Genomic DNA, 25820 nt, shown 5'->3' with positions numbered 1-25820 from the left:
TACCAACAGACAAGACGTTCAAATTATATATGCTATCCTTTTACAGGTGGATAAAAAAATCCCCGCACCCATCAATCAGGTATGCAGCTACACTCAAGCCAATTACTTCTGAAGTTATGATGAAATTTATAGCAGCAATAGCACACAAATGAGATAAGGGACAACAAAGAACCAAATTAATTTCCCTATTAGGAACTCAAAATAGAGTAACAGTTAAGAATGGGGAAAAAAATGCCAGAACTCCTGTAAGTTCCGTTACTGAATCTCAAAGTAGGAGAAAGAAAGCAAAAATAAGCTGGATAAAATTAGTGGCAATGGTTTAAGTGAATGCAAGGAAAGGAAAAGCAGCTAAGTGAAGTAAAATCTCAAAGAAGCAGTAGTTTTGCCACTACAAGAGCTTCTCTTCTGCAGAAACAGTTGTTTACCAATGATCGTCTCCACGTATTCCGAGTTGTCGTTGACATTGAAGAGGTCACCTGCTCCCAGGGCATAGTTCAGCGATTCTTCAAAAGCTCCCAGGTGATAAAAAACTTTAGAAGCAACTAGAGCAGCAAACTGCCTGCTCCGAAAGCCCTCATCTTCATATAGAACTTCACTGCAAACAAGAGAGAGAAAAACATCAGCTCTGTGTGCTTAGCTCTCTTTAAGGCCACATGACAACTTAAACTTGCATCTTTGGGACTACAGCTCCTGGCACCACATCCACTCATGTTAGTGCTTTATGGAAAATATGGAGCTTGATGATGTACTAGTCAGCATCAGGGAATCAGAACCACATCTGCTACCTATCTCATACTCCTTTTAAGCAACACATCCTGAAGTAATAAATGTTTTCTCTTACATTTTGTCCACTGACTCAGAGATTTCTGCCCAGAAGTCATTGACGACAGCATTCAACTTGTGAAGAGCAAACTCCTACAAAAAACAGTAAGAAGTTATACTACATTAAAAATGCATTGATTACTTTTCTCTTTTAAAAATCAAGTGCCACCTAAGACTGTTGGCACAAATGCTAACCCATTTCAACACCAAATTCTAGTTTAAAAGATTGTTGCAAAGATTGATTCATTGATCTTTGCAAATCCTTTGAAAACAAAGGGCTGTTCATTTGGCAGGTAAGACAACTGTGATGCTCCTTCTCATGGCCTCCCTGTGATGAATGATTGGCTAAAATGATTGATAGGTGAAGTTACTGAAAATGCAAAGTTTTCAGAGTCTTTGTGGCAACCTTTGTGTAGCATATAGAACTGGCCTGTGGTCTGTGTCAGCCACATCTATTTATTTGGACATCATACTCCAGCAGATGAACAATATTCAGACTGAACAGGACTCACTGGATCTCTCACCTATGTCTGTTCCCAAGCAAGACATTTAGGAAATTATCAACAGTACAACATGTGCCTCCCTGACTCCTAAAAGGGACTACTGACAATGATTCAAGTAACTAACCAGCATCACCAGTGCAGTACTTGGAGTGTTTGATGTTGCTTTATGGATTCATAATGCTGTGGACTGTAAAGTTACTGCTGCTGTTTTCTTCTCCTACTACAACTGTGATTTTTTTTTTTCAAGTGAAAACTGTAACTGAGTTTTTGGGTTATATTGCTTAAATTATGCTAAAAATGAGGTGTTCTGAAGCTTTGAATTTTACATAGTCAACATGCAGTCTCTGGATCACTTAAAGGTAACAGACTTCCATAATGAGAAGAGAGATGGGAGCTCTGGTGAATAGAGAGCCTTCCACATGAAGCTTCAATCTAATCCATGTTCAAAACAAGGAAGTTTGCCATCTGTTATCATGCTATTTAAGCCCTTTCAGCTTTCAGGCTAGATATGATCTGGGGCCCACACGTTGCTGTCAAAGCATTAATCACTAAGATCTACATTACCTCTGATTTTAAGCTGTCAAGATAACATATTTGCTCTTACTTGCTCCTAGATGAAAGAGCTTACCTTGAGCTGTGGCTCTTCTTCATCCAGAAGAGAGATAATTCCAGCTGCAAAACAACATCATAGTCAGTTTTGGATTCTCTCCATTTCAAAAGTGAGCATGTTATTTAGTTCAAAACCAGGAGAGCAGGAATGAAGGCTCTGGAATGCTGATCTTCAGTATTAAAATTCAAAGATCAGATCCAAGTTTGTATTAAACACGATATAAAATAGATTAGAGTGTATAACTAAAAAGGTACACTGTTAACTAAAGATGACCCTTCCTAAGAGGAAAACATTATAGACAAGGACTCAGAGAATCTGACCTCCAGGTCCATCACATGCCCCAGGGACATAAGGAAGATCACATCAAAACTTTTTCCATGCCAAGGTAATTAGCATCATATCTAGAAGCTGTCCTGTCTCACAGGCTCCTGATACTGTCCCAGAACATTTGCACAAACAGTTACTGAGCCATTGTTTAACAGTCACAACTCAAAGAGAGGTTCACAATAATCTGGGGAGTTCAATCTGAAGAATGGTTACAGTTAGTTTCATTGTCAGGCTGCAAGGATACTGTTGAAAGGGTAGGAATAGGATCTGACCAAAGTCCAGCATGATGCACTGCTTTTAATCTTTCCTTTGTTGTATAGGTTGACCACCTTTATAACTTTAAATAAGGAATCAAGTTGGAAAGGCCAGGAAGCCTACTGGGGGCTTAACAAGGCTTTGGAAATACCCTGACAAACCTAGAAGGAGAGTGTGCAATTCAAAACTAAAATGTCCAAATATAGAAAGGAATCTAAATAACAGAGTGGGTAAACATGAAATATGATCAATATCACATGGCTGCAGTGGGAGGAAGAGAACCAAAACTTCACACTGAGGTGTCTGAGAACATTTCTTGGCAGATACATGAAGCAATCGTTCCCTTTCCTTGCCACCAGCATGCCTGAGCCAGACTTTGCGTCCAGTGCTGGGCACTACGTTTTAAGAGCTAGGAGCAAACTAAAGTGTTTAGAAATTGATTAGTAAGAACAGAGGTCCTGCTTGTAGGTCTGTAACTGATTGGTCTAGAGAAATCTGGGAAGGGTACAGAGTTCTTACATGCACAGGGCAGCTGCCAGCAGAAAGAGAATAATCTGATCTTTGTGTCAGATACAAAGAGGAATAGTAAACCCAAACTTCATTTTGAGCTTCAGAAATTGAGGTTAGATGATGAGAAGTCTTCTGCCAGTAAGACAGTTACCTACTTTGACAAGCAAAGTTGTAGAAGCCCCATTATCAGAGGTTTGGGGTTATTTTTAAACTAGGCTAGACACATCTGTCAGGAACAACTGAAGCAGCACAGACATGGCCCTTGGACAGTGAAGACAGGTTTAGCACTCCACCCTACAGTGCTCTTTCCAGCAGTTTTCTGGAGCTCTACTCCAAATGTATGTCTGCTGAGGTTTTTGTAACTCAGCTCCCACATTTACCTGATCTATCAAGAAGTGATCTCACTCCTAAGCAACACACCACTGCTATTTTCTAAAAAACCCTCTGAAACCAATTTGCACTTCTCAATTACAGCAACACACATCAAGCGAAGAACTCAGGAAAAGAAAGCTGCTTGCAGGTGATTATCCTCCACACTTTTTCTCTCACAAAACCACAACCAGTCACATACTAATTTTTGACCTGAGTACTTTTGGAAATCTTGTCTTTTTCTCAACATTATTAAGCTTCCAGTAGATCCAGAAACAGTGTTTAACATCTAATTCCACACACAACTCATTAGCTTGGCCTCTTTAAGCTGACTTTTCCTCTGCAAGGTATTTGCACTCCTTACTCGGCAAAGTTCAGTTCTGCCTCTTCCCCCTTTCTCATTCCCTGCCGTACCTCCTGCAGACGCCCCACTGTCCACTAGGTTTACACCTCCGATGTGCTATACGCTTTAAGCAAGTGAAAAGATTCCTTTCACAACTGTCGCGCAGGAGCACCCCAGTGTCTGCTAAGGGCTCCCAAAACCACAGGAGTGCCCTCGTAAATACCGGCAGGTGGTGGTCGCGGCGCCAGGACGTGCAAGCCTCCCCACCGAGCCCGCCGCAGAGTCGGTCCCGTTCAGGCAGCGGCAGCACCCAGAGGCGAACGGGAGGCTGCCCTCCGAGCATGGGGCAGCCCTTCCGCCTCCCGCGATTCAGCCTTAAAGTGCCAATTGTGGTGAGCCGCCGTTCACGGAGGCAACCTCCCGCTCCCGCCACAACGCACGGTGGCTACCGCCCAGGGGTGACAAAGTTGGGGGGAAGCCCCCGCAATGGACAGTCCCACAGAGCACAGCAGCCGGCGCCCCGCGGCCTGCGGCAGCAGTGCCCAGTCACGGCCCTGACTCAGCGAAACCCCGACGGGCACTGCTGCCCCGCACGGCTCCCTCACCAGCCGAGGTGATCATGGTGCCGCCCGCCCGGCCCGCGGAGGGAGGTGGGGTCCGGTGGGGTCTACTCCGGCCCAGGTGCCGTGGTGCTTCCGCCGCCTGGGGTCCGCGCCTCTGCCGCCGCTCCGCCGCCGCCCGGCCCGGAAGTGGTGCGGAAGGGCCCCTTCCGGCAGGAACGCGCTTCTCCCGGCAGAGGTGTCCGGGCGGAGTGCCTGTGCGGGGCGGCGGGGAAGCGTTCAGGCGGCAGCGGGGCAGCTCTGCATTGGGCTGCCCTCCCGTACCGGCGCCGGGAGAGTCTCGCCGCCTCCTCACGGGCTCCCGCCCATCGCACAGCCCGGCGGCCGCTCCTGCTTGCCTTGGCTGGGACAGGCAGCTCTGCGAGCTACGGACGGGGAGCGGCAAGGGCAGGGCTCTGGGATCCCCACGGGTGACCCCTCAGTGTCCGTGTTTGCACTGTGTCCGCACGAACCCATGCCCGCTTCCTCCGTGCCGCACCGCGCAGGGGCCAGAGCCCTCTCCCGCCAGCACAGGCCGCCTGCAACAGGGTGGCGTATTTTGAGGCACAGGTGTGCAGAGGTATTGCAGCGATACGGAGGTTTCCTCCATGGATTTATCACCTTTCGGAGGCCACCTCTGAGGGTCCTGACTCCTCTCCCATAGCTTGTGTGAGGAAGGGCTGCGCTCAGACGCGTTTCTCCCTTAGAAACTGTACTGATGCACCTGGCAGCCGCTCGCCAAATGTTTCTCCCCGTCCACCGCTTTTTATAGGCTGGATATTAGGAAGAAGTTCTTCACAGAGAGAGTGATTTCCCATTGGAATGGGCTGCCCAGGGAGGTGGTGGAGGCACCGTCCCTGGGGGTCTTCAAGCAAAGCCTGGATGAGGCACTCAGTGCCATGGTCTGGTTGACTGGCTAGGGCTGGGTGCTAGGTTGGACTGGATGATCTTGGAGGTCTCTTCCAACCTGGTTGATTCTATGATTCTGTGATTGTATGATACATGTACCTGAAGGTGTCCCAGTCGTGGAGGAGAATGGAGTCGTTTTGGCTTCTGCTTTGGTTCTGATACAGGCAGACAGGGAATTGGGGCTGGTGTTTTTGCACCAAGGAAAGGGCATCCCAGCAGCAGTGGTGCTGCACAGCAAGAGCTCAAAGCACCCAGACTTCAGTGGCAGTGATACCTATTTCCAGTAAGTAGGAAAAAAGACTCGAAGGGTTTGATTTCCTCAAGAAAACTCAATGGTCTCAGTTAGTGAACGTTATTAATGAACATTACTCACGAAACCAAGAGGGTCAGCTCTTCTCAGACAACTCACAAGGTCTCCAGCCTTCCCCAGTGCCTATTGGTAAGAAGCCTACCTGAGCTGCACACAGACCGGTTCTGGATACCGTATACTGGGGTCACTTCCATTCTCTCCCAATACCTCTTATTTAAATGAAGAGAAATACCACTTAAGGCATTGCATAAAGCTACATCAAAGATAACATCGTGGCAAACAAAAAAATAAACTGAAGCATGTTCTAATTCAGAAAATAAATGTCTTTATTCTTTACAGCAAACACATAAGAGTGCCCTTAACTGAAGATGTAAAACTATTTGTTGTACCTCCACATGCCCAGCTAGTAGGCGGAAAACAAACAAACAAACCCGATTCCAGTGTCTTTTATTCCTCAAAGGAAAACAATACTTTTGGTCAAGTATGTTCCCATTCACACCTCCTAAATGCCAAGCAGTTCACCCATTAAAGTCTTACTGCAAGGGCAAACTTGTGTGGTTTGCTTTAAAAATGCCAATAATTAAAGTCATTGGATTTGCAGCAATAAGGTAGGCTTAGCTGCAAACCTGTTCTCTTGGGCCACCTCTTTACTGGTAAATTCTAGGCAGCAAAGGCCAAATACTGCGAGGAAATAAAAATTCACCCAATCATATTGTCAAGTCCTACTGGACTCACCTAACTAAAGGCTTTCACAGGAAAGCATGTGGCAGCCCAGCAACTTGAGTTCTGCTGTGATGATGAGTAGAGGGAATCCACTGCACTGCAGACCTGTGCTCTCATGGCAGAGACAGCAGAAAGATGCCTTCATGTTGCTTACTACTCAGTACTGAGGTCTAGAGTCATGAATACAGTCACTCACCTCAAATGTAAGTTACATTTGTATTTGCCACATGGCCATGAGCAAACAAAACCTACAGAATGGCACACTGAAAGGAGAGTTGGTTTGGTGCCTTTTCTGCAGAGCAGTGTGCTCCACCAATATCAGCAGCCTTCTAGGTTTGCTGTCTCTGGCCCACACTCCACTTCTGCTGTCAAGAGATGCTCAAGAGACTTGGCATCCACCTACCCCTCCCTCTCGCCACCTTACAGGGCAGCTACAACACCTTATGGCTGTATTTCAGGTGGAGCTGACCAAGCCTAACTATCCTAACAGATTAAAAGGAAAAGTGTGCTAACACAGACTCTTGCTGAGCACATCTGGAAACACTCCATGTCTCTCCCACTCAGCGTCAACAGCATGCCCCAGGCACCCTTAGCCTTTCTCTTGGCCAAGAGGGCAAAGCAGCACCATCAATGAAAGGACTGATTCTAAACACAAGAGCAGCGAAGCTTTGCTCCAGCATTACCATCGTAACTCCAGTGAGGTAGGTAGGTGTTGCTGTCCTCATCCTAATGGTGGGGAAACTGAGGCACAGAAAAATGGTTTGTTGAAAAGTATTGATGACAGTCATGAGCAGAGCTGGGTGCAAAATGTACCACCTGCTCCAAGTGAGAGCTAGAAAGACACCAAAGACACATTGCAGGGGCAAAGTGTTGGGCAGAGGTGGCTGGACTGCAGATACAAAGGAACCAGAGACAGGACAGAAGTGCACAGAGAACATAATGACAAAATTCACCAGCTAACCCAGAGAAGAGGTAGGCAAGGCATAACAAGTTGAAGTTTCTAGCCTGAGCTGGGTGCAGCTCCGAAATGACAGCCAGCCTCAAGCAAAACCCAGCAGCTCATGCTAGAAATAAAACCAGACCTGGTTTATGTTGCATTAAAGAAAGAATAAAAAAATATATTCTTGGCATGACAGTAAATTCCTTGTAAACCAAGGATTTGTAGATGTGGTGCCCCACAGCCTATAGGCAGCTTTTTGGAACAACTTAAATAGATCCTTTTTTAAATGTATTTTTGTATTTATTTATGAAGCAGTCACAATTTGTGCTGTAGGCCACCTCCAAGACCTACCAGTACCTGACTGTGGAGATGCCCCAGGTAAAATGGGGCTCTCACATGAACCAATCTAGTGCCAGCCACAGCTCAGTGTCCATCTGCCACCTCTCCAATCCAAGCAGTCCATCAGTTGGTCCATAAGCACCAAGCCAGAGGGATGGATCCTGCTCCCAACCACGCTCTGCTCCAGCTGTTATTACTTCAGGATCTTTTGCATTATTCTTGTTCCTCACATTGGGCTGTTGTTGTGTTCCTCACATTACACGGCTACAGTCAAGCCTTTTCAGCCTATTCAAGTCTATTCAAGCTGGTAGATCTGAGACCTCATATTTAGTCCCATTGCAGTTTCCACACCACTGTGCTATTAGTCTTATTTTCTTTCTGCCTGATGAGAGAGAGGGTGGGAACTTCAAAGCAACAACAAAGCAGGAAAATAAGGCAGCAGAATCTGTTCACCAGGGAGGCCAGCCTCAGTTACCTCAGCAGGGGACTTTGCTCATTCTTCAAACAGAAGGGTGCATTTCACACTCAAAGTCCCAACATTATCTCACCCAGCACATGGGATACATCCCAATGGACTTCTCAGAAGCCCCAGATTCCATTGACAGCTCCAGGCATTCCTATGGATACCTCCCTGGCATGGACCTCAGAGGCTGTCAGCAGCTACAGAAGATCCTGGTGAATTAAGTCGAGCAGCTCCTCCCTGAAGTGGTGGCTCCTTGGAGGAGAGGGTGAGTGGATATGCACCAGCTCCTACTCTCACTGCTCCAGCTCCACCAGGCAGATCCAGGACACAGACTGTGCTAGGCACCCAGCAGCTCTAGGTGCCTGTGTGTCCAACAGCTTCTTCACAGTTTCCATTGGGAGACAGGCTGGTCAGAGCCACTTCTTCCTCAGAGTCCTGCAGGTCATCTGCAAAGAGCAGAGAGAGGACAAGGCAGATCTGAGTTGGAAACTCTTCTTCATGCAACATGCAAAAAAAAGCATGGGATGAAGCAATTGATGCATAATCACAATCTAAGCACAGAAGGGGTTTATGTAACTCATTTTCATTTTGCTTTATAAACAAAACATTGTTTCAACGAACAGAGGGGACCTATGAGCAAAAGAGGACAGAGACAGCTCCCTGGTGACTGCAGCCTCAGCAGCCTCACATCAAGCTTTATGGCCATGAGGCCTGACCTTGACAGCAAGATCAGGCACTTAAATTTCCTGACCCTTAAATATGTCTCAAAGCTGAACAACTTGAGCATTTCAATTGTGTTCTCTGACTTTTATGAGTTTCAAGCATTTTATCTGTTTAAGAAGCATTTGGACAATGTCCTTGATTAACATGCTCCAACTTGTAGTTAGCCCTGAAGTGATCAGATGATCATTGTAGGTCCTTTCCAACTGAAAATACTCTATTCTATTCTATTGCATTCCAATCCATTCTATTCTGTTGCATTCCATTCTATTCTACTCTATTCTGTCCCATTCTATTCTGTTCTATTCAATTGCATTCCATTCCATTCTATTCTACTCTATTCCATTCCATCCTATTCTGTTCTATTGCATTCCATTCCATTCCATTCTACTCTATTCTGTTCCATTCCATTCTCTTCTATTCTATTGCATTCCATTCCATTCTATTCTACTCTATTCCATTCCACCCTATTCTATTCTATTGCACTGCATTCCATTCTATTCTATTCTACTCTATTCCATTCTCTTCTACTCTATTGCATTCCATTCTGTTCTTTCTCCACACCATACACATTGCAGCCTCCTGCATAAGTGCACTTTTGCAAAAAGAAAATCACTGCTGAGAAGAGCAAGCAGAAGTGCTAGTGGCACAGCAAAGGCTGAACACTGGGCTGCTTGTTACTTGAACAATTTACTTTAGAATCAAAGAGCCCAAGGCTGACCTCTCTCTTCCTCCTCCCTGCCAACCCCAAATGCAAGTGGGTTGGGAACACCCCTTCCAGCTGAGTTTGAAGAAAATGTCATATAAGATCAGGGTGATCTTTCCAATTCACTATTTAGACAGATAGTACTTCTGCTGCCAGAAACTCCAGCAAAATGCAGCTGATTCAGCTGTGCCCCCAGAGGTGTAGTTGGGCACTGGATCCAGTGTGGGTTTAGTTAGATGAGGAATAGGTCAGAAAACAGAGAGACAGTAATACAGCAGCCAAATGTGCACTTTTTGTCTTCAGGTTCTAGCCAAACCACAGCAAGGCAAGAGACATCAGCTGCAGAGCTGGAGATAGCTTCAAGAGGCCACCCGCAAGGGGTCTGGGCACCAGAACCACCAGGGAGTCAGTGAGGAACTTCTGACAGTCAGAGCAGGAGTACAAGAGAGGGAGCTGGGCATACCTTCATGAACATTGTTTGCAGCTTTTGCTTCATGAGCTTTTCTCTGGTTCCTCCAGCTCCAAGAAATGCACCGCAGGAAGGATGGGAACCTCCACCTCTGCCTGTCTTTCCCCTCTTCTACATAAACCAGAGAAGATGAGTTCAGATTGGTGTTGGGTCAGTCTTGATGTTCCCCCATCTCCTGACACTGACTCACATCTCTCCTCTGCAAGCCAAACTCCTCACAGCAAAACTCGGTCGACTTTAGAGAGTCCTCTCCTGCAAAGCACAGAGCAGCTCCTGGAGAACCTCATTTCGGGATAAAACCTCCCTGCTACCCTGGAAATTTGTCCCCTGTATCAGTTTCTGCTTTGCCACCTTGCTGCTAAAACCTGACAGAGTTAGGGCATTCCTGCAGAAGTTTCTCTCTTTTTGTTACCACACAGCTTCTCCTGCATCAACCTATCTGCTGATCCTCGCTTTATTAGGCAATTCCTCCTTTCCACAAGGCCCTGCTGGACACACAGACCTGCAGCACACCAAAAACTACAGCTGCAACTGCTTGCAAAATGCAGAGAGCACGTGGCCTTCGTTGATGTGTAGTATTTATTCTGGAGGACAATGGTCACAGCAAGTTACTACAAGCTTTCATGCCATTAGAGTAAAACACTGCAGCAGCTTGTAAAGCACTACACCGGCGTATTTTATGTGGCTTCCACCAGCAGTAGTTCAGCATCTCCACTGAAACATCACCAGCCTTTCACCTCCTAATCAAACAACAAATGATAAACCACTTCAGTGGCCTTCAGCTTATCAAACCATTGCAACACTAAAGGGTGCACACTGGGAGCCTTTCCTGCTAGCCAACAAACCACAACTTCCAGCCATAAACACATCCCTTGCTCAGAGTGCATGGGAACTCTGGACCCCACTGAGACACTGCAGGAGAATAGCCCAAAGTGTTCCTGCTTAGACCCAAGAGATGCAGAAACTCCACTGCCATTCCTGTCCTTGCTTCACTGCACAAATGACAGTATGGGGAATTCCCAGCATGGAGGGGCTGCAGCTCTAGAACAGAACTGGGCAGAGATTATCTTGGAAGAGGACAAGTCTCTGAAGGTGGGCTGAAATAAAGCAAGCACAAGCACAGGTGCACAGAGCTTTACACTCTGTACATTCTCAGCATCTTATCCAGATGCATGAGCATAAATTTTCAGCTTAGCAAAAGCCTCTTGCAAAGTCAGGAGGCAAAACAAGACCAGATCAGCCCTGACTGAGAACCTATTTACAGTAGCATTCCTAGAACCTGTTTTGCAGGGTGCTCTGTAGTCCCATGTCCATCTTTCCCACTGTCTTCCCTCATATTACATCAAAGATATTATTCCCCTTGTGCCTTGCTTGTAGGGAAAACCACAACATGACGATCAAGCTAAAATATAGCTGGTGCTTGGCACTGCCAGGTCCCCAGCTCTTTGGAGGCACAGCTAAGGTTGAATTCTCTCTGGCCACATGAAGATTTTGGAAGACAGGGCACACAGCAGCATGAAAGGAAGCTGCCCCTGCCTAAGGCTGAACCCTGCAGCTGATGAGCATCCTCATTAGACATGGGATATTTACATGACTAAGAGCATCAGGGGTGAATTATAGCAGCATGCCGAGTCCTCCTACCCACCATGCTTATAAAGCACACACAAACAGGCTGCAACAGCTGCTCTGGCTGTTACTGCTTCTCTTTTACCACGGATGGCTACTATGCCACTTCCACCTCCACATGAAGGACGAATCCACAACAATCCACAAAAACACACGTGATGAGCTGAGCACCAGCAATGTATAGAGGAAGGAAATGGTCACATACAAAGGGATGTTTTTCTGCAGCTGCTGTGACCAGAAATGGAGGGCTCACTGCTGTCTAGGTGCACACCAGAAATTCTTGCAACAGGAACAACGTGAGGAAGATAAAAGGATGGGAAAAGAGAGAAGCTTTAAAGAAAAGCACATGTGTCTCAGTACAAAAAGTTGGCAGAAAACAGTCCTGCTCTCTCACAGTAGATCACAGTCATGTCAAAGAGCTCTGATGTTCAGATCCAGAATTCTGGGCTGACCTAATGGAAAGAAGCACCTAGGCTGTAGCAAGCCATCCCTATGTCCTGAAGATCTCTGAGGACTCTGGCAATATGGTGCTGCAGGCAAGTGCCAGGATCTCTCAAAGGCAGTAAGACAGCAGAACAGCAGAGGCCCTGGTAATTATGGGAGAAACAAGGCAAAAGTGGGGGAAAAAATAAATAAGGAAGAAAGGAGGAAAGAAAACCAAAGACAAGCAGTGCTGAGGAATAAAGTGAGCCCGAGAGGTTTTGCATGGCTGCTGTGACAGCTAAACTGGCCCAGGTGCCCATCACCCTCCACACAATCAGAGCTTGCCTTTTGTCCTACGGCAAGTGCTGCTCTTCAAGTCCTGTTTGACATCCAACTTTCCTCCTGCCATCCTCACCTTGCTTGAGTTGGCCACCAAAGACTCCTGGCTTTAAATCCAAACACCCACTTGCTTTTGTATTTATTATACAAAGCCAGCACGAGCATCTTCCTCCTGCCTACACCTCGCAACAAGGACTTCACCCTAACCCTGTGTTCTCAGGAGCACACCTACATACGCGTACACGACCATCATGTAACTGCATCCCCACTGTGAGCTTCCCATCTTGCTGGGAAGTTTGTTCTCCCGACCTCCAAGGGGTGGGAAACCCATCAGAAAGAAGCAGATCGCATTGGGCAGGCTCTGATCCCAGCAGCATCAAAGAGATACCACTAGGGAAGAAGTGGTCGTATCTCAGCTTCCTTTAGAGTGGAGAGGAGATCCCATTGGGGGCAGCCAGATCTCAATGCAAAACACCAGATCCCGTCAAGATAGGGTTAGATCCCACAGGAAAACGGAGCAAATGTTGTGAAAGACCCGACCCCACCCCCTGCCGGTGTCCTCCTCGCCCCGGTACCTGCGGGGTGCTGCAGGGCGGCCCGCAGGGCGCGGCAGGCAGCGGCGCGGCAGTCGCGCAGTGCCGAGGGGCTGCCGGGGCTGTACCGGGCCGCCTGCACCGTGCCGGACGCCGGGAAGTGCCGCCGCAGCGCGGCGTCCAGCACCGCCGCGTCCTCCCCGTCGCCGCCGGGCAGGAGGACGCCGACGACAGCGGGCGGCGGTGCTGCGGGCAGGCGGCTGCGCACGTCCCGCACCATTTCCCGCAGACGGGCCCGGGTCTCGTAGCTCCGCGCCGCCCCGCCGCGGCACAGCACCAGCAGCAGCCGCGCTCCCAGCGCCCGCCGACCGCCAACCACCCGCCGCCGGGACCGGCATCCCGGCTCCGGCGGCATCTCGTCTCCCAGGAGGTCGCAGGCGAAGACGGCCAGCGTGGCCGCCACCGGGACCCCATCCGCTACTTCGGCCACCAGCAGCACGCCTCGCCGCCCGCCCACCCGCTCCACCAGCGCCCGCAGCTCCTGCAGCTCCGCCGCCATCCGCCGCCGCCGCCGCGTACCCTTCCCGGCACCGCGCACCGCCCCCGGCACGGCACCGCACCGCCCACTGGCCCAGCCACCCGCCCCCGCGCACCGCTCCTTCGTACCCTGCATCATCCCCGGCTCCAGCACCGGTCCCCGCAGCTCCAAAACCCAACCCTGTGCGCCGACTCCCGTACAGCGGGTGGGGTGTCACGGATATTCCGGGCAGCACTGTCAGACCCGTCCCGGGACACGTAACTCCCACTCCACTCCGGTGAACAGCTTCTGCCTGCAGCAGAGCGAGGACTAGAGAGGACCCGAGAGAGCTCGCTCAGACCATTCAGAGTCAAACAATCTCTGCAGGATGGGCAGAAGAGGCTTCAAGAGCATTGCAGTCAAAAGCAGAGCCACAATCCATAGGCCTGCCCTGAACCCGTGATTCTCAATGTATGTGTTAGGGCACACTCATGCCACGAAGTGGCCAAGCCAGGGTGCCTGCTCCCTGCCCGTCCTCGTGGCCAGCCAAGACAAAGGATGAGCCACAGACTGGTCTTCAGGGACAACAGAGATGTGGCAGCTGGGGAAGGTGGCTGTGTGCCATCAATTTTAAGCCAATAAAACATCTGTCCCAGCTATGACAGGCTTAGCAAACACTGCCCAGCACCAGCATAGCAGGGGCCAGACAGCCCAAGGAAGAGCTTCAGAGAGATTTTTCTGCCCTGAGTCCTAGCAAAAGTAACTTACTTGTTGATAAGTGCTGATAAGCAAGCAGCAGGGAGATAAAATAGAAGGATTAGGCTGCTCTTCCAAAGATCAGTCTGTTGTTGCAAGAACCTATGCTTCCATGCCAGTGTGGTATCCTTGAGAGCAGCTGTCAACGTGGCAGGGCTGCAAAGTCAGACACACAGCCAAGTCTGGCCTCAGCATTGCCCAGATTTTGTGCTTACAAGTTGTTTGGTTACTTTTTTAGCTGTTCAGAATCCTGTTCACAGTCTTGTGAAGAACAGACAAGAACGTAATCAGCACTGTAAGCTAGACCAGCAGCAGCAGGTGACAAGAGCAGGTGCTTTTCCCCGGGGAAACCCAGATCTCCTGAAGCCAGCTTCAGGGAGCAGGATGGTCCTTGCAAATTGCCCTAACAAGCCCCACAGCATGCTTAACCTCCATATGAAGTGCCAGTTATAATCTGCCTGATGTGCAAAGACCATTATGGCATGGGTCTCAGAGGACTCTTTTCAAGCAGTGGTGTACCAGTGACTCCCACAGAGACCCCAAAGTGCACATGATTCCTCAAATTTATGAAGATGATTCCTCAGAGAAGATATAGAAAAAAATTGAAGTGATCTTCCTACTCATTTTGGTAGCAGCAGCACTGGCTATTTCTCTGCAGTGGCCTCGGTATTTAAACTGCCAAAGCAGCTTCTGAAAACCAATACCTGGGACCAGAGAGAGCTGGTCCTTGTGACCACTGCAATTCTCTAGTTATTTTTGAGTATATTTTGGGTACCATTGCCAGCAGAGGCTGGTTGGAAAGGTGAATGGCACCGACAATACCCAAACAACCTTGTTTACATTTCCTTATTCATTAACAGAGATAAGATCTAACGGCAAATACAGCTTTACCTTCCTTTGTGTTACGTAAAGAGGTACAGCTCAAACAGTTCAGAGGCAGTTGTGAGCAGTCACTGACAAAGCTCAGAGCACTGGCAAGCATCGAAGTGAAGACGCAGATGTACTCACAAGGGCTGCCACTCCTTCAAACATCCAACTGACAGTCACATTTGTAGAAAGTCTCCAAAGAGAATAACCACATCTCTTACCTATGCCCATAGCTGTTCAGAGCATTTCCTCATTTTAGACTTCAAAGGAGGAAAAGAAGATGCCTTGTTCAGAGAAATAAATGTATCATGTCTATTAGTAGTGCCTTTAAGTCTAAACAAAATCCAAAGTCCATTGGATTAATCCAGGGGCCTAAGCATTTACCAAGATTAACCTCTCATGAAAAAGTGAACACTGAGATGAGAAGAATGACTCTCATGCCAGTTTTGATCATAGGAATGCAGAAACACTAAATGGGCAAGAGGGAATCTGTTGGGAGCACCTCAGTGACCCAGTCCAGCTCTTTACACTGTTTTTCTCAGCAGCCTTGGTGCTCATGGAGGCATTTGGAAAAGGGAGGAATAGGAATTCACTGCTGACAGGCTAAGCCTTAGCAAACCTTTGCACAAGTGCTCTTTCACAGACTTGTTCTCTAAATCTGCTTCCACTTACTGCTTTGGAGAAATTTCATCATGAGATGCTGGAAGATATCTGTTTTACTCACCCAGAACTGCCAGATGCCACCAGGAGCACTGCTGTGGGACACCAGCACTTGCTAAGCTCTTTATTCATGGAGGTCTTCGTGGGTAGCCCAAAGATTAGCAGAGGAAGTAACTGTGAGTGAAGAAAATATCCCAAACCTCAACTATTGCTTTAAACATCCCAGTCCCACTGATCCCCTTTTAGCCCCTGTCTACTGTTCACACCTCCATGGCTCTTCCCACTGACCTTCCCCACAACACCTCATAACCCTTCTAGCCCCTGAACCCAGACCCCTCTTCACTTTTTACCCACTGAAGCTTGAACTGATTCAAACCAGACATGGATCCTTCCTGTGACAAATTCAGCCACAACTGAATCCAAAGTGGATGGTCTCTTTGCTCAACTCCAGCTCCTCACGCCCCAGACGAGGCCAGCCTCAGGGAGTGCTGAGGCAGGCCCAGTTTTGTCCGCCCGGCAGCACGTGCTGACGCAGCCCTGGCCTGGACCCATCCAAGTCATCACACCCTTCTGAACTCCGCTCGGCAAAGATTACACCCCATAAGCAAATAAAGTTGGGAAGTCCCTGGCTCCTCCATGGCTTCCTGATGTAGGAAGCCTCTCTTCTCCAAAATCCCATTCCCTTTGAAATCCATGCCTCACACTGCCTGTCTCTGCAGCTGTCCTAAGCTTCCTTATGTTTCCTTGAGTCACCACCTCTTCCTCAATGGCAGATGGCCAGAGAAAGGTATTCCCAAGGTGAAGGATGGGGACATAGTGCAGGACCATTTGCAAAGAGCCCACAGTTTTGAGGCAGTCCTGATCATGTGGTTGAAGGGATATCTCTGCCTGTCCCCTCAGCCTGCTCCACTCTGCTCTGTCGCTGGGAAGACAGACTGGCTGGAGATAGACAAGAAATTGGACTTGAGGATGGAGCTGCCTCTTCTGGTCTTTTTCCAGCCCTCCTGCCACAACCTCAGGTAGACCCTCGTGTTGGTCAACAGGAACAAGAACTAGATATTCACAGCCACTAGCCTCCTCCAAATGTGCCTTCTACACCAGTTGTCCAGCTTTTTGTGTGCCCTTTGCAGAGCCTCTTAAAAGTTACCCTAGGCTCCAGTGAGCTGGAGACACGTGGTTGGGGTCCACTGCCCACAAATGCAGCTCCTCCTGCCTCACTCACATCCCTCTTGCATCCTACTGCCTCCTTCTCACAAAATCTCTCCCTGGCATGATCCAAGCCCCCAGGTTCTCAGTACTGCTCCCTTTATAAAGACAGTAGGCGGATCCATTACCTTCTCAAGCCGTAGTTGCTCCAATGGGCAGAGCAGGTAGGTTAGGATTTGCCTAGTTTGACGCTGTTGAGCCCTGAAAGAGGCCGCAGATAACTAGCTGGCAAGGTGCCCTTCTGGTACACTACATGTCACCAGATGGTTGTTGGACTTTACTCTGGCTTATAGTGATTTAGTTGGGGCAATTAATGAGGCAGGAATTATAAAATATGTCGTTATTTTATTTCAAAAAACCCCCACCCACAAACTCTATACAAAGCAGTTAAATTTGGGTTCTAACTCAGTGGGGAAAAATCTTCCCAGGGATGCTTATGGGCAATTCATTCATTTGGGAGAACCAGAAAACTGGAAAAGTTTAGCCACAAAATGGCTTTTCCCCACTTTCAATTAAAAGGCAGCCTGGAGCCCTAGGTAATATCTGTGCTACTCACAGTGGTGGAGTAGGAATTTCAAGATAGTCCCTGGCTCCTTTGTAGCAGTGTTGGAACTGTTCGGCAACTTGGTAACTGTTAAGAGGCTTCTAGATCTTCCCAGGCTCTAGCAGGGTGCTGGGAAAGAGGCAGACAATCTCTGACTTGATCCTGGTTCCTCTTGGCATGGAGGTTTGCAGAGGTGCAGGCAGCATCTCTTGCAGATGTGAAGAGAACACAATGTCAGTAGCCCTTCTCACCACATCGTGAGGCACTTAATGCCTTCTCCTGGTAAACTTGAGGCACTTAACTTTTCAGGTAGTTCAAGCCCAAAACATAAATACTAAGCTGGTGTGAAGCATAAGGCAGAGTAGAACACGGTGTCCAAGAGCAGCAGCAAGGCACAAGGAACAAGGTAGAAGCAGCACAACTGCTTGCAGCTTAGCTCCATTTACATTATTTGCCCGAGCTCAAAGGCTCTTTTGGCCACAGAGATTCACCAATCAAAATGGCATCTGCAAAAATTAACCTGGAGGATCCTTGGCCTGAGAACTGTTGGTTCAGAGGCTCTCTACTACCCTCAAATCCCATCCCTTCCATACAATACTGCAAGTACCTGCAGCTTCACCAGGGGACTCAGTCTTTGATGTACAGCTTTAAAGCTTACAGCTACACACAGACACACAGAGAAATTAAATGAGTATCAGGCTTTTAATGCTTCTTTAGGTGATGATTAAGGTCTTTGGTGGACACAAGATCTGTAAAAAAGAAACACATGTAAACACCTCTGTAAGGCAGCACTTAGACCTTGATCTACAGATCTCAAAGGAGTTTGGATGATACAGCAACTTTCTCTCATGCACTGTACTGAAGAGATGGACATTCATGGGCTGCTCAAGCAGCAAGCATGAAAAAGCAACATGAATGACAGCAACATGTCACATGCCCAAACACAGTGAACCACCGGGCACACCTGCAGTGGCTGACCATGAAACAGCAAATTGCAGAGCACACCATGCACATAAACTATCCACAGGTCCTTCCATCACTGTAGGTGCGGAGAATCCTGTGGATCAGTGTGATGGGTTTAGAAAGTATAATTATCCCAGACACTTCAACTACTCTGGTGTGAGGACAGTATCTTGGGAGAGGCCACTACACTAACAGCAAATAGCAGTGCAACAGGAGAGAGATCTTTGTCTTGTCTGCAGCATCTCGTTCAAGAGAAGGCAAACTTTTCTCTCCCATCATCCTGTGACTATAAACAACCACTGAGAATTGTGCTGATGGGAACTATATACCAAAGACCTCTGCATCCATGCTCTCCTAGGAGAACATGTTCTTAGGTCTTAACTGAGAAGTTCTTTAACTATTTCAGTTTTGGTAGAGGTTAAAATCCAGAGGCCACTGGCCCACTCTGGGTGTAATGTTCTTTTAACAGCTGGTTTCCTGGGGACAGCCCAGCAGGTTTCTCAAAGGCGTTCTGGTATCCCAGCAAAGCAGAAAGTCATTGATCTTTGACAGATGTTTCCTAGGGTAGATTGTTCAGATAATGAAGCCATCTGAGCTTTGGAACAAGGATACGATGCTAAGGACACAGTGTCCCCTTCTGGCAGCAGCTATATACCGAACCACGTCTATGCAGAAGGACTGGGCTGGCAAAAAGTGCATCATAGTGGGAAACGTTCCTACAAAGGGACACTAAGGTGAAGAGTGGTAGAACTGACCTGCCAAATTCTGCTGTCCAAAGGGATTCATTCTGCATCTGTCTTTGACGCTGTGTGTTGCAGATGCTCAGGCAGAATACAGCAGAAACTGAAGTCCGTGAGCGTAACAACGAACGGTCGCTGAGAGTCAACTTCTAGAGAAGACACACGACAGAACAGCAGGCATCATCCTGGTCACAGCTTTGACCTCTGGTTTACCCAAAACATTTGTCACATCCCAGTGAAGGATGCAGGCTCAGTGAGACTGTGGAGCTGCTATAACTTAATCTCAGAATGCCCTAGCAGGGGAGTCAGGGCTGCAGTTCATACACTGAACAGCGTCTCCATAGCCAAGTGTGTTTTGGAGCAAGTGCCACCAATTTTCAACTTAGAAGAGGCTACACAATTGTCTCAGATTCACATTGCTCATCTCCATCCCACCACTTAAGCTCTTCTTTGCAGCTCACATTGCTTGCAAAGTCCATTTTATCTTCCCTCCTGCAACTGAACCCAGGAACCAAGCATCACTTTGATCTACACTGTTGCTCAGATCCTCTCATGATTCACCCTGAGCAGGCTTTTGTTCGGAGAAAGCCTCTTTTTCCCCTTGGCCCTCTGTCAACCTATGTCCCAGAATACCTTCATGGCAGTTTAAGACTTCTCTCAGTGCTCTACATGCAGCTCTCTTTGTCTCCAGGATATCATCAGGCTGGCCTGGGCTGTAGACTGCTGTCTCCACCACCAGGTCCCATGCCCCATCCAGCAGGCACTGCATTCTCCTAAGAGCTCTCATTGCCTGGTCCAGCTGCTCCTGGGGGCCTGGACGGACCATCACAAGCACCAGCACATCCGGCAAGCAGGGGAGGAGGTTCCTCAAATTCCAGAGGGCGTCGTCCAGGTAATCCCATTGCGTGAGCTCTTTCAGCAGAGCAGGTGACCACAGCATAAAAATCAGATGTGCTTGAGCATCGTCCTCCTCTTCTTCCTCCTCCTCCTCAGCTTCCAGCTCTTGCTTCTCCTCCACCTTCTGTGGCTGCTGTAGTTTAGCCCTAATGTCAACTGTGCCACACAGGTCCTGGGCAAAATCCATCAGCACGGAGGGAGTTCTCACAGTGTTATCACGCACCTCCATCACCATCACCTGTCCATTCCGCTTCCCCATTAAGTCCACCAGGTTGAACAGCTCCCAGGTGGTTCGGTCCACCAAGGAGCAGGCAGCAGGCTCCTTTGATGCCATAGCACCTTCCCACATGGCTGCTGACTGCACTGCTGGGAGAAGGAGTGGAAGGGGTTTGCTATAGTAAAGGCACTTGCACCACACAGGCCTTGAAACAGGCTACGTCTGCAGCTCTGAGCTGCAGACTGGTGGAACCAAAGGGAAGTGAAAGCAAATGGAAGGGGTTTGACACAAGGATTAAAAAATGAACAGTGAAGAGGAGAGAAAACAGATCATTCTGTATTTTTGGACAACTTACAACAAAACTCAAGACCACTTACTACTCTTTCATCAGGAGGATGCAGGAAAAAAAGTCCTACCAACCTGCTACAGCCCAATCTCCCAAATACCTTTCCTCCTTCCTCTGGTAATACCTCAACCTGGAAATGGTACTCCATACCCTCTGAGTCTTACATATAAAACCTGTTGGCATCTGTAGAAGACTAAATCTCTGCTTGACCTGACCCAACACCTCACAAGCTGCCATTTCTCCCCAGCCACATTAAAAATCGCAGCTTTCCACTGCAAGCACTCTCCTGCTGATAGAGAACAGTGGCAGTGGGTTTAGTCCTTTTCAGTGAAATAATTTGTATACCAGACCCGAGTATCCAGGTCAAAACTGTTTCTTTGGATTGCCACTGAAAAGAAAGCCTCAACTTACCAGTAACAGTCCAAACACTTGATTGCTTCACCCCCTTCAGAAGTATTACAGAACACCAGCCAATAGCAACAGAGGATACAAGCCCACAGCTCGGAAGGCAGCAGGGCCAGGCAGGGAGAGGGCAGCTCTCACAGGGAGAGAAGGACTCACACTGAAGCTGGACCAAGCCGACAACTAGGGATGCTTTCCAGATGACAAAACAATTGCACAGAATCAGCCTAGGGTATTGAAAGGTCATGTTGGGACTGTGACATCAGCAGTAACCATGCCAATCTGCAGCTGCTTGAAACCTCCCTTCAAACTACTCAAGGTTCTTCAGACATGTACTAAGACACCTTAAGGCTTGCACTTTAACAATCTTTATATTGATTTTTCAGTACCTTGCTGTTCAACAAACCGTAGCAAGCTCCTTATCCACCCCACATTACACATGGTTTTGGTAAAACTGGTGAAACCAGCAAGTATGAAGACTGAAGCACTACGGACCTGTGTGATGCAAACGTTTGAACAGATTTCAGAATATGTATTGCAGGCATCCATGCTGCTCAGCTACACATGGTCTTTTTTGATGATTCTAATAGAACTAAAATTTTCAGAGCTAGGACTTACATCTGCTAGAATTTAGCTTTGTCTCATCAGCAGTCATCACCAAGCACAAGAGAAATAGGAACAAGAACTTCCCTCTACTAGGTAGGCAAGAAATTACTTCTGGTGTTGGGTATAAAGCCTGTGTGCAGAGTGTAGGGGGTTGTAAGTATTTATTAGTTAGCCCTGCAAACCATTCAGATTCCATGACAGGAGGCACAGGCAGGTTGCTGTAGTGGCCGCAGGGATTTCAGAATGAGGTTTGCTGTAAAATGCCTTGCCAAGCACAGTGTCCAATCTCCATTTCATTACCTAGCTTACAGCCACTACTCTACCCCACTGCTGTGAACTCTTATATGCTATTGAAACAGTCTCCCAAAATAAGTGGATGAAATAAAAAAAAAATGTACAAAAATTAAACAGATTCTCCATTTTATTTCCAGTAAAAATTTAGATCCTAGATGGATACAGCATCTGCAAAAGAACAGATGGAATCATGTTAGAAATCTTGTCAGAGTACTCTACTAAATAAAAGTCTTGCAGTTACCATCTGAATCATCCACCTCTCAAATTACTATAAAAACAATTTCCCCATTTACACAAAGAGGTGCCAGAATGGAAAAGCCTAACTAGTTCAGTGACTTGACACAGCCCTTTGCTGGTGCACAGACTCCCTTGGCAGCCACCCTACCTGTCTACTGACAGCAAGTCTTTGCAGGTCTAGCTTCAGGATTTAACTGTGCTGCTCCTACTGTGCTTTTTCTACGCCAGAGGAGAAACCTTCCAAAATGTCTTTTGACATCACCATTAGGGAGATGCTGCACCAGAACTCTGAGTAACCTAAAAAGCCAGTCTCACTGAAGCCTTGTGACCTAAACACTGACTGGCAAGCAGGTACTAGTGGACAGGTCAGGACAGCATCACTCCTCAGTTATAACATTTGGGAGGCAAGAGAAAGAAAACAAACCTATCGCTAGGTAGGAACTGAAGTAAAAGGATGTAAACCTATGCAGAAGGCCCAGAAAAATTGAATAAAGATAGCTTGTAAAGGAGCTGAGGAAGAGCCCTGGAACTTGAAGAGCCTTTCCAAGCACACAAATCCCTGACAGCCAAACAGACCCCTCCTCAGCACAAGAAGCCAACTAACAAACCTCTCCTAGCTGCAGAAGGATCCCTTATCAAAAAGGCACATCATATGCACAACAACAACAGAACAATACCATAGTTCAGTCTGTCCTTCAGACTACACAGGATTAAAAGGCACCAACAAAAGCCTGCCAACAAGTATCTTGTAGATAAAATAAATCCTCTTACCACCCGGATTCTGTGTCCAATGGCCTTGGCAGGAAGGTTGGAGCGGAACTTAGCACGAACCATGCCACTGTTCCCATGGGCGCGGGTGACCTTCCCCCATATCACTCGTGTCCTGTTGGGCTTGCCACCGGGAGTTACAGTGTTGCTGAGGAAAGAGGAACACAGCTGCTGAGCACACCAGCCAAGCCTCCACACTGGACTGAGGAGGGAGTAGACAATGTGGCCTCCTTAAGGCACTTATTATTTGGTAACTTTATCCCACAGTCATCTTTAATGGAACCACCCTTCGTTTTTATGTGAAATTTGCTATGCCTGGAATTTTCACTGTACCCTCCTTACCCCACACAAACAGTCAGTATTGCAGCTTGTAATTTATCTGAAGCTCCATTGGAGAACTATTAGCCTAAAAATTTGAAACACACTGATGCTATTATCAAAACGAAAACTCAATAATTTCAACTCCAAATAAACCACAACATCTTATTGTAATATTTCTCCAGACACACCAAAGGCAGAAGAAATTTAACCCACTGAGACAGTCTGCAAAAAAAGTGTTAGAAGAAAATCCCTAAGCTGTAAGAGACTGATCAATGTCAAGACAATTTTGAACTCCCATATCTGAGCTTATAACAACTACACTCAAAGAAAGTGGAGCTGAGTGAGTAACTGCTCTTAAGACCTTCAACAGTGCCAGCACAGTGAGGTGACAGTGCTCTGATATGGTCACACAAAAGCCAGGACATAAAATCTCCCAAGGCCTCACAACATAGTTCTGTTGTTTGAGTAACTTGGTAGCTCACAGTACTGAAAACTAATTTGCTTCACTCCAGTTCACTCCATTAACTCATCTTCAGTTTTTGTTTATCTAAAGGAAAAAAAACCCAGTAGTTCTCAACCCAGTAGTTCTCTAATGCATAATTTATACCAACAAGTAGTATTTCACATAATGTAATGACATGAATTAAGGACACATAGGTCAACTGAAGTAAAAATAACCAAGAACTTTAAAAATTAAACCAACCCAGGAACCTTAGACAGACAGCTCTCCATGGACATTCTACTGTTAAATTGAGCCAAAGTAACTTTTGCTCTAACAGAAGCTCAATGAACAGACTGCCCACATCCTGGCATTTGCAAAAGCTGAAACAGGAATTGGTTAACTTAGTGAATCAATAAAAAGTGACTTACTTTTTAGCTTTGTATACATAGGCACACCTTTTGCCCAAGTAGAAGTCTGTCTCCTGACGGGCATAAACACCTTCAATTTTCAGAAGGGCAGTGTGCTCCCGCTGGTTTCGGAGGCCACGTTTGTAGCCAGCAAAAATGGCCTTGCACCACAGCCTATAGACATTGAAAACATTTACAAATTACAGTTCACTCCACAGAATCAAATGTAAAAAAACCCATGTGCTATTCCATCACCAGCAGAAATTTAGCTGAGGATAAATCTCATTGCTTTCACTTCTACAAACTCCTGCAAATCTTATATTCAGTCAATGGAGGAAAGTTAAAGTCACTGGGACTATTTATGGGAACTCTGCATCCTTCTGCTTGCTAGATTCTGGTACTATAGGCTTTAAGCTAAAACTGAAGTGCTTCAGCATTAGGAGGTGTTATGTTTTCATGTGTCTGAACACACTCTGATGAACAACATCATTTTTTATTGATATACCACATAAGCTGAGCTTCCTGTGTTGCAGTAGCTGCTGGTGGTGAGGCTATGAATTGCCAATTTTTAACCTCAAAGGAATTAACTGGTTCATTGGGACAGCCATGTACCAGGTAAGTGACACTACACAAACTCCACAAGTCTTCACGGTGAAGACCTGTCTGTACTACACAAGTTAAGCAATTAAAAGATTCATTCCACACATCATGAGTGTCCACAGAGCATCTCAAATTGCATCCTGCCACTGTCTTGTAACACATCATTAAGCTAAGCTACCCCATTCTACCTTACACACACAAGAGAAAATAAATTCTACAGGAAAATATTAAGAAAAAAAGTCTATGATTAAGACCCAGTTCCTATACCCATTACGAACGATGGAATGGTACTTCCCTTACTCAAGCAAGCAGAATATCAAAGCCTGTATTGTACACTGAAGGTTCACGAACACTGTGCTAATAAAACCGTCAATAACCCGCATCTAATGACAGGGTAAGGAAAGCATGGCACACCGTATGAACAGCTACAAGCATCTCAAGGCAAAACCTTCAGAAAACGGAGACACAACTGGGCATTTACCAGAGGGCCTAGCAGAACAGCGGGCAGGGGATGTGTCCTGGAAAACGACACCAGCCACAAAAGACACATTACGGCCCATAACTCTAACAGACCACTCAAAACATGCTTCATTTGCAGTAGGACTTGTCAAAAGCAGTTTACAGCGAGCCGAGAGCCATTTCGGGGCAGGCCACTCACCTCCCGGTCATGGTGTCCTCTTAAAGCCCTGGTCCCAGCAGGCCTAGAAAGGATACAGAAGCCATAAGCCTCCCAGGCCCACAGCTCCGTCCAGCCGAGCGAGTGGGAACTGCCCCAACCCCGCTCTTGAGGCTACAGCACTCCGCCGGCCGGAGGCCACCCAGAGGACGGCCACAAGGGCCAGCGAGCTCTCCAGACCGGGCCCTGTCTCATGGAGGAGGCAAGAGGGACTCTCTCCGCTTCCCCACTGAACGGGAAGCTCCAGGCGCCTGTCTCCCTTCAGCTACGGCCGCAACCCGCGGCCTAGATCATCTGCCGCACATCGGCGCCATCCCGCCCCCTACCCACTCCACCCGGCGCCTTCTGCAACGTCCCAGGCGTCCCGCACCCGCTGACATCCCCATGGCGGGGACAAGTCCCCCCCACCCTTCACCCCGCGCTGCCGCCGCCCAGCTCACCCCCACGGCTGCGACCCAAGATGGCGGAGAAAGGCAGAGCAGCCGCGCTGCCTGCCGGGATAGCGTCCGGGAAGGA

General features: G+C 47.6%; 4 protein-coding genes across 7 annotated transcripts in view; all 4 read right to left on the bottom strand.

The window, feature by feature from the left end:
* Positions 1–4500, bottom strand: part of PSMD1 (proteasome 26S subunit, non-ATPase 1) — a 74987-nt gene extending 70487 nt beyond the window's left edge. Inside the window, exons 1-4 of the mRNA XM_064164827.1 lie at positions 4345–4500; positions 1954–1997; positions 842–915; positions 426–595 (exon numbers count right to left, since the gene is read on the bottom strand). Of these exons, the coding sequence (XP_064020897.1) occupies positions 426–595; positions 842–915; positions 1954–1997; positions 4345–4360 (304 nt within the window). The 5' untranslated portion in view covers positions 4361–4500. The remainder of the gene's footprint in view (positions 1–425; positions 596–841; positions 916–1953; positions 1998–4344) is intronic.
* Positions 4501–5859: 1359 nt separating this feature from the next.
* C26H2orf72 (chromosome 26 C2orf72 homolog) lies at positions 5860–13514 on the bottom strand. The gene is made up of 3 exons (XM_064164700.1): positions 12881–13514; positions 9912–10028; positions 5860–8468 (listed from the first exon to the last, which is right to left on the bottom strand). Exons 1-3 carry the CDS (start codon positions 13512–13514, stop codon positions 8377–8379), a joined length of 843 nt encoding a protein of 280 aa, XP_064020770.1. The 3' UTR covers positions 5860–8376.
* A 1967-nt stretch (positions 13515–15481) lies between these two features.
* LOC135187081 (uncharacterized) lies at positions 15482–21872 on the bottom strand. Of its 3 annotated transcripts, none has more exons than XR_010307182.1 (5): positions 19725–21872; positions 19107–19240; positions 17401–18137; positions 16973–17045; positions 15482–15812 (listed from the first exon to the last, which is right to left on the bottom strand). XR_010307182.1 is itself a non-coding variant. In XM_064165470.1 (3 exons), the coding sequence occupies exons 1-2, from the start codon at positions 20335–20337 to the stop codon at positions 19134–19136; spliced, it is 720 nt and encodes a 239-aa protein (XP_064021540.1). In that variant the 5' UTR covers positions 20338–21872; the 3' UTR covers positions 17170–18137; positions 19107–19133. The 3 variants fall into 3 exon arrangements, 1 of the variants encoding a protein (XP_064021540.1); XR_010307183.1 differs by having other exon boundaries at positions 15482–15776; XM_064165470.1 differs by lacking the exons at positions 15482–15812; positions 16973–17045 and having other exon boundaries at positions 17170–18137.
* Positions 21873–21962: 90 nt separating this feature from the next.
* The window catches only part of RPL35A (ribosomal protein L35a), a 114733-nt gene continuing 110875 nt past the window's right edge, over positions 21963–25820 (bottom strand). Inside the window, exons 1-5 of one of the 2 annotated variants that reach the window (XM_064165471.1) lie at positions 25745–25809; positions 25287–25329; positions 24050–24202; positions 22862–23006; positions 21963–22021 (exon numbers count right to left, since the gene is read on the bottom strand). In XM_064165471.1, coding sequence (XP_064021541.1) covers positions 21998–22021; positions 22862–23006; positions 24050–24202; positions 25287–25297 — 333 coding nt within the window. In that variant the 5' untranslated portion in view covers positions 25298–25329; positions 25745–25809 and the 3' untranslated portion in view covers positions 21963–21997. Of the gene's footprint in view, positions 22022–22861; positions 23007–24049; positions 24203–25286; positions 25331–25744; positions 25810–25820 lie in introns of those variants that run through there. The other variant, XM_064165472.1, reaches the window with a different exon arrangement.

Source organism: Pogoniulus pusillus, chromosome 26 (genome assembly GCF_015220805.1).
Source record: "Pogoniulus pusillus isolate bPogPus1 chromosome 26, bPogPus1.pri, whole genome shotgun sequence".
NCBI classification, from domain to species: Eukaryota; Metazoa; Chordata; class Aves; order Piciformes; family Lybiidae; genus Pogoniulus; species Pogoniulus pusillus.
This window is presented reverse-complemented; position numbering and strand designations above follow the sequence as displayed.